The 16,287-nt window shown below is 37.3% G+C and overlaps 2 protein-coding genes across 7 annotated transcripts in view; one reads left to right on the top strand and one right to left on the bottom strand.

Moving 5' to 3' along the window:
* The window catches only part of LOC124364352 (GTPase-activating protein skywalker), a 372,369-nt gene that overhangs the window by 63,851 nt on the left and 292,231 nt on the right, over window positions 1–16,287 (top strand). The gene's annotated exons all lie outside the window — the stretch shown is intronic.
* LOC124364351 (katanin p80 WD40 repeat-containing subunit B1-like) overlaps window positions 10,828–16,287 on the bottom strand; it is a 50,633-nt gene continuing 45,173 nt past the window's right edge. The window contains 4 exon segments of the mRNA XM_046819741.1: window positions 10,828–10,955; window positions 12,114–12,190; window positions 15,200–15,349; window positions 16,084–16,229. Coding sequence (XP_046675697.1) covers window positions 10,877–10,955; window positions 12,114–12,190; window positions 15,200–15,349; window positions 16,084–16,229 — 452 coding nt within the window. The 3' untranslated portion in view covers window positions 10,828–10,876.

The following is a 16,287-nucleotide window of genomic DNA, read 5'->3' on the forward strand; positions in this document are numbered from 1 at the left end:
AACCACTGTGCCTTTTGTTTGACAATAGGGTCTCTTAATAGCATCAACAAAAACCCTTATCTGAACTCCTAAACCAATTTGCCAATGGCGTAGTGTAGCGGGTACAACGGTTATCGCAAGATAACCAGATCAAGCAACGTCGAGCGTGGCTGCTGCTTGGATGGGTGACCGCTGAGCGATCCTGTACTTGCAAGCAGCTCGCCTGCCCGGCCATTGGTGGTGATTCGGAAGTAACCTTAAAGCCGTTGGTCCCCGGTTAAGTGTTAGAGAGGACTTCTTAGCCATAACTTCGTTTGGTAAAATAAAACATCTTTACTTTACTTTAAACAGCAGTAAATACTCCAAAATGAAACTGTCATTGGGAGGAACCTGGATTTCCATATTTTCCATACCGGTGTAGATCTAATATTCTCCAATGTTTGCATTAGTACAACCCTTACACACACGTTGAAATATTCTCAATTTGACCTGAGCACATAGAAGCAATATACCGCATCACACGTATGGGTAAGCAAGGTGTGAAAGCCTCTATGATACTGGCGACACCACTGTAAGAGGGGGGGGGGGTGAGTACTTTATCACAAAGTTCCGCTCATTAATTTACTATATTTATATGTTAAATATGTAAACTATTATTAACTAGGAGTACAAATTTTGATATGTATTATTATTACTCATCCCACACATTTTTGCTATACCCATACCAATACAGACAATATAGAAGTTATCCCAAGCACATCTAAGAACAGAAACTGTTATCGAGAGAAACTACCATCTCCATATTCATTATCTCTACACCAAACCTAAATATTTTATGCCTCATATCGACCGCCAGATGTCTCCAGACCTCCATGGGACCATTAGTTAGCCTTTTGAGTGGGAAGATCCTGAATTTGAATCGAATCACTCTCCTCCGAGGAACCCATATATTTCAACTGGTGCATAATCGGACATCCTGAACAGAACAGTGAGATGTCCTCAAGGTTCCCTAAAAGTTAGCCATGGAACCTCCAGATAATGTTTTTACTTCCATTCACAGTCCTGGTTCGACCCCTTCCTTTCCTCCAACGACTTTAAAGAGATGGAGGTCCTTTCAAAGTCCAAGCCTTTAAGCATAACAAGGATCCAAACCATCTCTTCTAGGAGTGCCTTAGACTCCAGGTCCTTTACGATTTTCGACAAGAGCAAAGACCAAATCAGCTAAGGCTTCGCCTCTAGACGACGTACCTGAACACGTTGGAACTCGTAAACCCGCCACTGCACCTGTTGCAGCTAAAGAAGAACACCACTATGTTGCTGCGCAATCTGAAGGCCTCCGATGGATGCAATGGAACAAGTATCCTCACATTAGATTTTCAAAAATGTCCTGGTGATGAGGAATTTTCACATTATATGAGGAAAGATCTTAGAGATGGAAACTTGGTTCCTTCAAAAGTCGTAGGGTTAGACGATCGACTTCCACATCTAGACCCTGCACAGGACATCTTTCGACTCGGATAATTGTAAATAGCGCGATTCCACGCCTTATCACGTTGAAGTCTGCTCTCAACTGACCTCCAAGACCTCAGGAACAAGATATCGTCGACCGCAGCGTCCTGACGACACCGCCAATGTGAACACCGCAATTCAGCTAATATTTTCTTAAAGACGGAGTTTATGTGATATCCATGATAAATTATCTTGCAAACCAAAGTCATATTGCACGACCGATGTTCAATGTTCATTAAAGAAACCAGCTTTCAATATATCACTTCTTGTTTAAATTCCTACTATAAAGCCTAATTTAAACGCAATTGTTTCACACACAAAAGTAGGCAACTTATGTATCTTCTTATGTTGTTATTATTTTTCATTCAATAAAAAAACAGCTACAAATATTAGAATTGTTAGAATTAAACGTTGAAGTAGTGCTTAACAAAACCGTTTTTAAATTACAGGTTATGTCAAATGTATTTATTTTATCCTCGCGCAGAAAACCCTGGTTCTACCAATACAATATAGCAAGGCAACAAATATCAGTTTTTATAACAATAACGTTATTACTTGACACACAGAAACTCATTTGTTACCACATAGGTAGCAAAGAAAATCTGCACAAAGTGTAGTTACCATGGTGGAAATTTCCTTCAGTACTGATGTATATGTATCCTGTCAGACTCAATTTAAAATTATTTCTCGAGAGCAAAGATCTGGCGGGATGTTTATTTACTTAACAGCCTCTGACAACTGAAGCACAATCTTAGCCCCGCACACACACGAGTATCTCAAGGTCATGCTATTCGTGTACAGGTCAGTTTTTACACGCAGGGGTAGAAGAAACACGAGATATCCAATCGCCGGAATGTTTACCGCTCATTAAGGCTAACAAAAAAATTTCTCAAACTATTTATCGGCAGTAAACAATATTCTAATTATAGTGTGACATGAGCGAAAGAAGTCATATTGATAGTTTAATGTTTTCTTGTGCCAAACCGTGCCAACAAGGGCAACCTGCCAAGACTCTCACCCGTAATAAATCTAGTGTTGTGCCAATGTTGCGCAAATTATGTCCACAAGACGGGCAATGAACTTGTTCACTGTTATGAGCTACGATAATCTTCGAGTGATAAACGGTTTTAAAATAGTCCATTAAGTAATTCTGCAAGATCGTGCCACAAATTGTGGTGGTGGTTATAGGACACATGTGATGCATTTGGCACAAGGTCGTTAATATATGTTTTATCAGGTTACAGAATCATCTGTACTTTCAGTAAACTACCAAAGAAAGTTGTGTCAAATAGAAAGCTATTACGAGTTTCATACAATGGCCCATATTGAACTTCGAATGGCGGAGATACTTTATAGTAAACATTGCAATATCCAGGGTACGAGAGGATAGAGAAGCTGGGATTTTCACCCTGATTTTCAAAGATGCGTATGAAATATTTCCACCATGGCGTTTAAAATTTGTATTTTTATCAAGCTGCCGAACTGAACCTGTATTACAACCACTCAACCGGCTTTCGTTAACTTCTCACAAAAATCTTATGTCCACACCGAAACAGTTAAGTTTTATGTCCAACCTAAGGGGTAAAGCTGTGCTTCTCTGACCAAAGGCTGCAAGATTTCACTCCCAGAGAGATCCATCAAATATTGACAACTGGGTATCCCCGTAAAGATTGTGATCGTTTCATGTAAAGATTGTACAATAACGTTCAGTGAAAAACTAGTTCTCCTGATTTACATAAATTTTAAAACATTGGGTAGAGAGAGAAATTTAAAATTCTTCTAAAGGAAATAATTCTAGATAAAACATCCCAGCGTTGTTGGGGAAAACGTAGCTTTAACACAATACCAAAATTAAACATGCCAATAACAAGATCTTGATCAAATGCACGAGGGTAGTCGGGTTGATGGAGAAATAGCGTGACTGCCGGTGTTTAATACCGCACTTTCAGGGCTACCAGACACGAGACTTGTATGTCTTCCTGGGTACTGTTTGTGCACACTGTAGATATATACCTACATTTCACACATTATCGAAACAAAAACTTGTCAATAATACGTTGATAAAAATGCAGTGGGTAGTCGGGTTGATGGAGAAATAGCGTGACTGCCGGTGTTTAATACCGCACTTTCAGGGCTACCAGACACGAGACTTGTATGTCTTCCTGGGTACTGTTTGTGCACCTGTAGATATATACCTACATTTCACACATTATCGAAACTAAACTTGTCAATAATACGTTGATAAAAATCCACGAGGGTAGTCGGGTTGATGGAGAAATAACGTGACTGCCGGTGTTTAATACCGCACTTTCAGGGCTACCAGACACGAGACTTGTAAGTCTTCCTGTGTACTGTTTGTACACCTGTAGATATATACCTAGCTTTCACACAGTAACGAAACTAAACATGTCAATAATACCTTGATGAAATGCACGAGGGTTGTCGAGTTGATGGAGAAATAACTTGACTGCCGGTGTTTAATACCGCACTTTCAGGGCTACCAGATACGAGACTTGTATGTCTTCCTGGGTACTGTTTGTGCACCTGTAGATATATACCTACATTTCACACATTATCGAAACAAAACTCGTCAATAATACGTTGATAAAAATGCACGAGGGTTGTCGAGTTGATGGAGAAATAACTTGACTGCCGGTGTTTAATACCGCACTTTCAGGGCTACCAGACACGAGACTTGTATGTCTTCCTGGGTACTGTTTGTGCACCTGTAGATATATACCTACATTTCACACATTATCGAAACTAAACTTGTCAATAATACGTTGATAAAAATCCACGAGGGTAGTCGGGTTGATGGAGAAATAGCGTGACTGCCGGTGTTTAATACCGCACTTTCAGGGCTACCAGATACGAGACTTGTATGTCTTCCTGGGTACTGTTTGTGCACCTGTAGATATATACCTACATTTCACACATTATCGAAACAAAACTCGTCAATAATACGTTGATAAAAATGCACGAGGGTTGTCGAGTTGATGGAGAAATAACTTGACTGCCGGTGTTTAATACCGCACTTTCAGGGCTACCAGACACGAGACTTGTATGTCTTCCTGGGTACTGTTTGTGCACCTGTAGATATATACCTACATTTCACACATTATCGAAACAAAACTCGTCAATAATACGTTGATAAAAATGCACGAGGGTAGTCGAGTTGATCGAGAAATAGCGTGACTGCCGGTGTTTAATACCGCACTTTCAGGGGTACCAGACACGAGACTTGTAAGTCTTCCTGGGTACTGTTTGTGCACCTGTAGATATATACCTAGCTTATACACAGTATCGAAACTAAACTTGTCAATAATACCTTGAACAAATGCACGAGGGTAGTCGGGTTGATGGAGAAATGGCGTGACTGCCGGTGTTTAATACCGCACTTTCAGGGCTACCAGACACGAGACTTGTAAGTATTCCTGTGTACTGTTTGTACACCTGTAGATATATACCTAGCTTTCACACAGTAACGAAACTAAACATGTCAATAATACCTTGATGAAATGCACGAAGGTAGTCGGGTTGATGGAGAAATAGCGTGACTGCCGGTGTTTAATACCGCACTTTCAGGGCTACCAGATACGAGACTTGTATGTCTTCCTGGGTACTGTTTGTGTACCTGTAGATACATCAGGGGTACTGAACAGCTTGTCACTTTCTACCAAGGAATCATTAAACATCCAAATGCTTTTAAAGGGCGTGTCAAGGATATCAATACAATGCCTTCAATTAAATGTGCACATGGTGTCACCTAATAAATTCCAATAAGAAACGATACTACTTGTGAAGAAAAGAGCTTGTACGTGTTTGCAATATGATCTCGCCATGTGCGTTCACCGGTGTGTAGTGTACGCTTGGAACTACAGTCCGTAACCAAGGTCAATGCTACTCACCCGGTCATTCTTGTCCATGGACGGGAACCAAGAAACACATTTTCATTCTATACTATGAGAAATTCAAAATTCATTTTTAGGAATTTTTCAAGTACCATTGTTTTTTCTGAATGTTAACATTTCGTTTAGTCACTCACAATGAAGGGGTAGAGAGCCATTTCGTGTTGTGTTATCACACAACACGAATTTTTCTTGTAATCTGTAGAGAATATTTTCCTGTAAAGGGAACCACGATTTTTTTGGAGGAGGTTAACATTTATTAATGTGACTGACAGTTGGTTTTAGTGTGTCAAGTTAAAAATTGCATAATTTGAGGAAAACATTATAATTATACATTTTAACCCTTTAGGTGCCGTCAATTTTTGACCTCCACCAAACCTAGCGCGAATAGGAATGAACTAATAATAATTAATTAAATTCCTAATAATTCATTAATTAGTTCCTTATTTACAATCGATCCCTTAATTCGATTTCAAGAAAACTAAGGCTGTGTGCTTATACGATACAAATTGGCTTTCCTGGACTATTAAATTAGACTCACAGACTCCAACTACATTACCATTTAGTGTTTAGTTTAGAGCGAAAGTGTACTTAGAATCAATGATTCAGCTTTATGTAGGTAAAGACAGGCACACTTGCATCAACATGCACGGACCCGCCTGTCAGAGAGAAGATTACGCCACATGTCGTCAGTCGCCTGTATCTAACCTATAGTTGAATTAAAGACAGAAGGGTATTGGGACGAGCTCGACCGAAGACAGCCGAACTGCCCTGACGAAGGCTCGCCCTACCGCTCCACCAATCACAGCCGAGCACTTTCCTTTTCGACGGAGGCAGCGTTGTCACGTCTCCTCTGTTGTAGCTGTCATCCGGTAGGTAGCAGCTGGGTGATGCGCAGTAGCAAACCGTGCTTTATTACGTTATTGGTTGTTGGTTATGTATGTTGTTTCGTGTGGTGTTATTGTGCTTCTGTTTGTTCGTGGCCAAGTGTTTAAACAGTCTTTTTCAAGACTAAACCTTATTTGAAAGACAAGTGTACGCACGTACTTTCTAGTTTTACACTTTTGTGACAGACATTATTTAATTACTGTTAATTCCGTACCATGTCTCAGTGCACTGAAACAGTGATAAAAAAACGCGGTAGGCCCCGCACTCGCGTGATAAGTGTGCCTTACACCAAGGTTGGAGAAAAAGGCGTTCCATTGCGAGGCCAATCCCGTGAGTTGGTTTGTCGAGTGAGAGACTACTTCCAGCGAGAGAAAATTAACAAAGGACCGATACTTCCAGTAGAAAAAGTTATCGAAAGAACTGCTGCGGCTTTGGAGATAGGAAAAATACAGTTGTGAGAATTGGAAAGGAGAAAATACAAAGTGAACAGAGTGGCTTGAAACTGAACACTCCTGATAAGAAATATTCGAGGTTTAAGCCTGTTACGGAGCTGGACGCCTTTCAAAAAGAATGCCATCCGCCGCCATGTCTACGGATTCTTCGTGAGAAGAGAGTATCCCACAGTAAGGAAGCTACAAGTAAGTCTTGCAGAAGCAGATCTTTTTCGTGGAAGCAAATCATCTGTTGCCATTATATTGAAGAGATTGGGTTTCAAACACAAGAAATTTGGTAGCCGTAAAATATTAATGGAAAGAGGAGACATCATTGCTTGGAGGTGCAGATTTCTTAGAGAAATAAAAGATTTAAATTTTGAGGAAATAGTTTGGCTTGATGAAACTTGGGTAAATTCTGGGCACTGTAAAAAAATTGGATGGACTGATGATTCTGTTGAAGGTACGTTTCCTGTTCCCGTTGGAAAAGGGGGGAGGATAATTGTGTTGCATGCTGGCAGCTCTGCTGGATTTATTCCTAACTGTGCATTACTTTTTACATCAAAGAAAACCAACGAGTATCATGAAGAGATGAACCACAAAGTATTTTTAAAATGGTTTCAAGATGCTTTACTTCCAAACCTAACGAGGCCCTCGCTCATTGTAATGGACAATGCAAAGTACCACTCAAAAGTAGTTGACAAACCACCTAACAGCAGTTCTAGAAAGGATGAAATAATAGAGTGGTTAAATAATCATGACATACAGTATGAAAAGGCGATGTTAAAAGCTGAATTGTTAGAACTTATTCAAAGAAACAAACCTCAGACAAAATATGAAGTCGACGAAATTGCGAAAAAAACATGGTCACCGAGTACTTCGTCTGCCACCATACCACTGTCACTTCAATCCTATAGAATTAATCTGGGCTCAAGTAAAGGAATATGTTGCAAGAAGCAACAGGAAATTTAATATAACTGAAATATTACAGTTGACGAAAGAGGGGTTGGAACGTGTAACAGAGTCTGATTGGAAGAAGGTAGTAGACCACACGAAGAATATAATCCTAGATGCTTGGAAAAATGAAGGGTTGATGGAAGACTCCGTTGAGCAGATGGTAATAAAACATCGGCAATGACAGCTCCAGTGAAGAGGATTCGGACAGTGACAGCAGTGACAATGAAGAGGAAGAACGCGGCAGTAACGTGAGTGGTATTTTCCCTCTCTCTCCGGTGGCAGAAAGAGTGTTGGACTTCGATGAACTGTAAAAAGCCGTATTGATTGATAGTTTGTAATGATTGGTAAATATTACACCTTACATGTTACTAATACAATTTGTTAAATGCATTTTAATGGCACTACTTATTTCCTGGTTAAACTGTGCAGCAAAGTCTGTTGGCTTTTTCTATATGTACTGTTTAGTATTTAATTTACTCAGAAATAAAAGTAATTTCCAAAGAGGTTTTAGCCAATTATAAAATGGGCGCTATTGAAAAAGTAAATGAAAAAATTATAAGAGAAATAAAAATAATCGACTCACTAAATCTTATATTTTGTAAATAAATCCACGTTTTCTGTATATCAAATTGATTTCCTAAATTGAATGATAAGAAAATAAAAAAAAAAAAACATCCTTCATCACAAATCTGTGGTTAAAGTTAGTAACATTTAGTAATAAATTAAAAATATAACAAGTTTCGAAATATTTTTACAGATTTTTTGTCAAGTAATTAGATTACATTAAGTTGATCGATAAAAGTCACACTGAAGGAAATTTCATATCATAGTCGGATTGACGCCCTAGTCGCAAATTTTGCATTTTGGTCACTCTAGCAATTTAAGTTTAGACACAACAATTAACAATTATTATACTATAACGGTTTTAACAGGATACCTTTTATTGGTTAAAAATACTATCCTAAACGAGCTTTATCAGGTTCAAACTACAGTATCTTTATTTGTTTTTAAGTTGATTTTTTGACCGCTGCACAGTGGTCATTTCAATGGATTTGCTAAGACTGATAAGACTGAGTATATAATTATAACTTAGCAGACTTGCATTTACTTAACGTATATAATTTTAGTTCTTTTCAATATACTCCTTTTTGTTTTGAAGGTAACTATTAATAACAGTTAAAATGTACCATATTCAAATTATTTATTATTAGGCCAATGTATATATTTTCAATAATACACTCGTGGTTTCAGTAAAAATCCTTTACAAGGTTTTGATTTCTGATTAAATTACTTATAAAATAACAATTCTCAAAACAACGAACGCTATTAATTTATCGCTTCGATAAATGTGTCCACATGTTTCCGCTGCGAACCACCCCTACCTAGAAGCGGTTGATGTGAACGCTGTGGAGGATCGAGTCAGACAGAACAACTTGGCAACACTGTAGCCGACCGGTCCCGAAGAGGCCCCGAAACCTCGGCCATCGCTGCCAGGTCCCAATACCCTTCTGTCTTTAATTCAACTATAATCTCATTTTAGCTGAAACGGAGGTGACGCGCTGTCTCCAGCCACAAAGGCCGCCACTAAAAATATAAACTTATAGACTTCCTTCTGATAACGCGTTTTCCTGGAACAACAAACGTCCCTTGGCTTTCACACGCAGTTCCTTCAATCAATTCTATTGTCCATTTAAGGTTACAAGTTTCAGTTCACAACCTCAGTGACTGAATGAAAATAGTGTTTTTATATATATATTAAAAAAAAAACAAAGCGTAATTTTCTTATTATACACAAGAAAAGGACAAGTGTAGGACAGGATCAAAGTCCTTCCCCACCCCCCCCCCCCCCCACCCCCCCCCCCCCCCACCCCCCCCCCCCCCCACCCCCCCCCCCCCCCACCCCCCCCCCCCCCCACCCCCCCCCCCCCCCACATATTATCAGTAAAATCGCTCAGATAGCAGCACCTGTCAAACTTCGTGGTCTATCCCCTACATTGCGTTGCTACTTTTTACTTTGCAATAGCGAAGGTCAACTTTCCCATATGATCGTCTGACGACGACCCGTGTTGATTTTATTTATTCAAAAGTTGTAGAGATTTTCACGGTATGTAAACAAAATTCACGGCTTATTTAAGGTTTTTTCACGGTGAACGAAATTCACGGCTTATTCCCGGTTTCACACGTTTTCACGGTCGGGTGGGGACCCCCTGATCTGGGTCTGACCTTCTCGCACTAAGTAAATCAGTGTCTTCTCGGGTTATGGGTCAGATTACGGAACATGGTAACCTGAAGAAGCATCTTCACAGAGTCAAAATCCTTCGGAAGAATCCGCTCTGTATAATGTAAGACAAGCAGAAGGAAACTGATGAACATTTGCTCTTTGACTGCCTTGCAATAGTAAGGGGTATGCCATCATGGGTAGTTTGGACAAGGGTGGTGAATTTTCCCAGGAGGACCTGATTGGTTGTTTTCGGAGGTTTGTCCAAACTGTTTGAAACTGTAGAGGTCGGCTTCATAGTGTGCTTCCGGGATGCGCAAAAGACCCTTGAGGCATAAATGCATGGCCCATAGAAGATGAAGAAAAAATGATATGCCAACATCATCACTTCACTTCTCTGATCATAAAAGGCTATCTATCGTTAATAATAATTTCTTCCACATTTTTATATTTTCATTGGTTGTTGATGTGCTGGAATGCTCGGAATGTTTGTCACCTTCACTGTTTTCACGCCTATCTTTTAAACATTTATTCCACTCATAAACCCCTTTATTACTCATAGCAGACTCACCATAGGCCTTTGTTAATACTTTTAAAACTTTGTTACACTTTATTTCATTTTTAATTCAAAATTTGATACAAATTCTTTGATCAATTTTTTTAACACAGTTCATAAAACCCATTTAACCCTAGCTGCTGCCACTGAAAAACGAAACAATGAATACAGCTATAAATCTTGTTATACTCCAGGACATAAGTATCAACATAATAAAAAAATCTTGGAAATCAAACTCTCAAAACCCATGAAAATTTAAAATTCCTATTACTTTTTGAACATACCTCGTATACAAGTTAGTTTCAGTGCTCAGGGGGGATGACAACATTTCAGACATTTATTGGTCATTGGCACAGGGTTTGGTTAATTTGCAGAATATGTAAAATAATTAACACGCAACTAAAACATTAAGTTCAAAAACATCCAATACTTACATTTCAAACTTGCTTTGAAGCAGCTCAGCAATGGCTGGCAGTAGTGAAACGCACAAGTCCAGGTTCCAGATACCCCTGAAACAAACATGTTGTTTATACAAAAACATCTTGTGGTGTAGGTTTCAGTGGTACTCCTGTATACTCTCTGTTCTTGCATCTTCTCCTTTTTAGTATATTTCCTACAATATCTTCTCCACTCTTTCACTCAATTTTTGTTTTCTTTTATCCTATTCTTCAGATCTCCTGCCATTTATCTCTGACTCTAACACCCTAAAACCTTCTTCTTCTTTACAAAATAAACAAAACATCTATTCATATCCTTTCCTAAATTTATTGTAGTTATTATTCTTCACTAATGTAATCTCTCATTAATCTATTTGTCTTTGCTCAGTCTTTTTACTCCTAAGAAACGTCATTTTACTTGTCTAATCTTTAATTATTAAATTCAGGGTTCCCACTCAATCTTAATCATCGAAATCATGGCTCTTTCACAATTTAGCAATCAGTAATTTATGTACTGCAAGATTCCATCGCGGACCAATGATTGCAGATTTGATTGTCAATCTGTTCATCAATTTGAATCTTTGTCTAAGATTCAGTGTGCTTGAGATTCAAGATTTGGCTTCGACACATCTTTATTCAAAACAGCAACCAATTGATTGTGATCTGATATGATCTGATTCTCAGTTGTATTTTACTGCCCAACAAATTAAAATAAGGGCAATTGTTTAAATATAGATAATTAGTATACCCTTGTTTTTATAATTTTTTAGTACAACAATTTTAAAAGTAGTATTTTTACGTTTCAGTTTCTGTTTGTAATTGTGTTTAAATATTAGTAATAAAGAGAATCATTCATTCATTCAATTGTTGTAATTTATTCAGGAGGAAGAAATCTGCTTGTGTTATGGAATTTTCTCTTTCAATTGGTATAAAACTCAATGCACTTTCCATTGAGTAAATTTGTCTTGCTACAACAAATCTTCAATGACACATTGGACCTGGCAGTGAATTAAGCATACACTAGAATATGAGTTTGATAACACAGATCTAGGGTTAATCTAAAATTAGAGATATAAAACTCAAAAAGGCCATTGTGAACTGACGAAATGCAGTCAATATTACTTTAAAACCTAGTTTATGATTTTTTTAAAAATTTGTAACAGCAGAAAAATGTTAACAACTTGATTTATAATTCCCAACAAAAGCACAAAAAAACACGACAACACTTACGGCCTCAAGGTGATAACTCCAAGCAGATCCACTATCACTGATTGATCCCTTAGAGTGAGAGCGTGGTCTACGGCTGTCTGTAACAGAACAGTTTTATTTGTAGCACAAGGTGATAACTCCAAGCAGATCCACTATCACTGACTGATCCCTTAGAGTGAGAGCGTGGTCTACGGCTGTCTGTAACAGAACAGTTTTATTTGTAGCACAAGGTGATAACTCCAAGAAGATCCACTATCACTGACTGATCCTTTAGAGTGAGAGCGTGGTCTACGGCTGTCTGTAACAGAACAGTTTTATTTTGTAGCACAAGGTGATAACTCCAAGCAGATCCACTATCACTGACTGTTCCCTTAGAGTGAGAGCGTGGTCTACGGCTGTCTGTAACAGAACAGTTTTATTTGTAGCACAAGGTGATAACTCCAAGCAGATCCACTATCACTGACTGTTGCCTTAGAGTGAGAGCGTGGTCTACGGCTGTCTGTAACAGAAACAGTTTTATTTGTAGCACAAGGTGATAACTCCAAGCAGATCCACTATCACTGACTGATCCCTTAGAGTGAGAGCGTGGTCTACGGCTGTCTGTAACAGAACAGTTTTATTTGTGGCTCAAGGATTAAATGAGCACAAAACCTTGAAATAGTGAAATAGACTAATTCATACTCATCTCTAAATAAATATGTACTGTTGATAGAATTGGCAAACCAAAATTATCTGGGTGAGGTAAGCCATTAAAATTCTGATTCAGTTAAAATTCGCTGCTTAAAATGTTAAAATGTATCAACACTTACAACTTGACATAAAAATAAGAAATAAAATTAATGTTACTGGCAGAAGTGGCTAATAATAAAAAAATACTCATTATTTAGGTTGAAATCAATGTAGTTGGGATTCAAGTCCATGGTAGTAAAACAATATTTAGCAATAAGGAAAGAAATGGGTATTACCTAATAAAGTGCAACCTTTTTAAGTCGGACCAGCCGTCGCAGTAGCCAATACGACATAAACGAAAATCCAGGTTAACCGAAGAATGTTGATAAAATACATTTCAATATGTACAAACAATACAATATTTGTTTATTGCAGAGAAACACTTAAAATACAGGTCACGAAAAAAGTATAATACAGTATATACAGTTTAATTTTTCTGAAAGAATTTTGTTAATTTGTGTTGCGTTCGCTTTGGATGCTGTTTCTGTACCATTCGGTCATGCATCCTTTTTCAACATGAGAAGCTCGGCCAGTGTTGTCTATCTTTATTGCTCGAAATATACCGATAACCCAAATGAGATGCTGCTTCCTCATGGCTTGTAACTGATCCTCCCTGTTATAGACATCTTTATCGCAAAAAGTCGCAATACATTGCAATTATTTTTCTAAGAACAGTCTACTAATAAAAAAACATACGTACCACGCTTGGCAGTCTGGGCGGAAGGTAAAAGGCTAATTTAAAATTTGATGAACCGATCTGGTTTACCCGGAGATCCGACTTAATGAGATTATACTGTATAGGAAATTGTTTCTTTATGGGATGAATGATTTTTAAATATCTTTGAGATGTGATGAATCAAACTAACAAAGGGAGCTCTTAACGCAGATATAAAGATAATATAAGGTTACAGAAAAAATTAAATAATATTATCTGATATAGTACAAGGAAGTAATACCTAAGGCATTGGCAAACAATCCTGAGAATTTAAAGCACTAATAAAATTCTTAAAGCACTTAGGCTTAGTACATGGACTAGCCATTTTGAGGACAAGAACATAATGGTCCAAATTGAAAATTAAAAGATAAAGCTGGGATGCATTAATCATAAGAATTGTGACCAAAAATTGCCACAAATTCATTATAAAATTTTGCATGTTGCAGCGTAGTTAAATGAAACCTAGATTTTGCATAATGATGGGATAAAATTTATAAAACAATATTTAAGGAATATTACTGAAGAATATAGCATATATTAAAGTAATATACCAAACAATACTCAAAAATATTATTATATTAAAAAGATTAATATTATGAGGGTGAGAGACATCTCACAACATGTGAGCAAATGCTGCAGCGTGTGCCATTTTGGTGCTGAAAATTATTTTCAAAATACAGGATGGGGCAAACCAACCCTACCTGCAATGTATAGTGGCTAAACCGAGAAATTTACCTTCTTTGTTATAACGAAAATTCCCTTATTTTAACCCCAGAGTATTCATGAAAATAATTTTAAACACTTTTGAGGGGTAGGGATCATTTTTGAAAGATTTCAAAATGCAAAGGTAGGTCAAGCCATACCTCATTTGAAAGTCTGTATTTACTAACCATTTTGAAAAAAGTATTAATTTATTTCGCTTCTTGTTTACACAGTGGTCAAAAATTCAAAACTTATTCAGTTTCACAACATTTTTGAGCAAATACTAATTTTTATCCAAGTTACCAAAGAAGTACTCTTTCAAAATATACGTTACAGTTGTCACTTTTCAGCTTATTTCCAATTTTTTTTAAGTAGTTAAAATTTATGATATTTCCAACACAAAAAACACCTATTAATAGTTCTCTTAAAATCTTCAATGGCTCTTATTTCAAGTTTGGCTTAACCTTCAATGGTAGAGAAATGCCAACACAATTTGTTCATGATTTTTTATTGCTTTTGTAGTCCCACTGTATTCTGCTATCTTTCCCATAGGGTATTCAAAAGTGTCTCACTTTAATGAAAGGTACTGCATAATGAAAAAAAAAACAAAAAAACACACAGAAAATAGGACAATGATTTCAGTTAATGAGAAAACCTCAATGACACTAGCCATTTTAGGAGTTAGTGTTACTGAAAACATTATTAAATTATTATTTTTCTGAAGATACTACCAAGATATAAGTAAGTATGTGATTATACCTTTAGAGTTAGATTGAGACGTTTCAAGATATACACAGCCATTAGAACCATCTGCACTAGAGAATTCAAATATAGAAAGGAGAGAAGTTGGATGGATATACTGACAGCAATAAAAGGCTGTTTTCAAAAAGAAGGCCTTTTTAAGATGCCAGGTAAATGAGACATATAACAAAACTTTGCAGCGAAATGACAATCAACTGACCTTGAGATCCTTATTGTGCCACATGGAGTAGACAATCTGTAGCTGCCGCTCTCGCATCTTGAGGATGTTAACTATGTATTCGTGTCCGCGCATGATAGACGACAGGACCTCCGCTTCCGACATCTCTGGGAATGTTTGCTGCAGCCTTTGCTATACGATATAAAAATGAGTTCAACCAAAGACTACCAAATTCAAAATAAGCAATCTTTAAACAATTTATTGTAATCTCTAGTTTGCAATTAAAAAATATATAATCCAAAATATAATACAATTACAATAACGCCATTTTTAACTTATCTCATTAACACAATTTTGAGCAAATGTTATGTTTATAGATGGAAAAAGTCAGAGACCAACTGAAACAACAGAATGCAATCGTGATGGTTGTTGGAAGGGGTGATAAAGGGCTCATGCCTTCTGCCATACAGTATTTGCTTCATACATAAAATTAGCAGATAACCGCTTTCAACATTCTTTTAAGATTGGGCCACTTTGTCAACCAATATAAAAAATAACTAGAAAACCTAAATAAACTGTAACAATCAAAGTAACGTCACGAACAAAATCAAAACATACAACATAAATTTGATGGTGTTTGCACTTTACCACACTTCCTCACCATCACAGTTGTTTTTTTTTTTAGTTGATATGCCACAGTGAGTGCAGATATTGATTATTCCCTGGTATCTCAACTTCTACAGTGCGTGTAACATGCTTGTTTTCAGTTCACCAGTTCAGTGCAGTGTTAAGGTGAGACCTTCCTTATCTTCATCATTCTAGATATATCATTAATTACAAGGTGTAAAAACGTTCTTGATTTTTTTATGATATAAATTTTTAAAAAATTACTTTATTATTTTATCTATATTTCTCAATTGGCTTACCGGTAAGAATTCCTCCATGTTGAGTCCACTTGGTTTGTCCAAAGACATGGGGATGAAGTCCAAGTCCTTATCTTCCTCACAGACTTGCACCTGCCTTGCACTTGACTGAGTGACGACCATATTGTTGTTCACTCGGTTTTGCGAATCTAAAAATACAATAAAAACAGCTTTATTACCATGTAAATTGAGAGCTGCTCACTCCTC

This window comes from Homalodisca vitripennis, chromosome 6 (genome assembly GCF_021130785.1).
Source record: "Homalodisca vitripennis isolate AUS2020 chromosome 6, UT_GWSS_2.1, whole genome shotgun sequence".
NCBI classification, from domain to species: Eukaryota; Metazoa; Arthropoda; class Insecta; order Hemiptera; family Cicadellidae; genus Homalodisca; species Homalodisca vitripennis.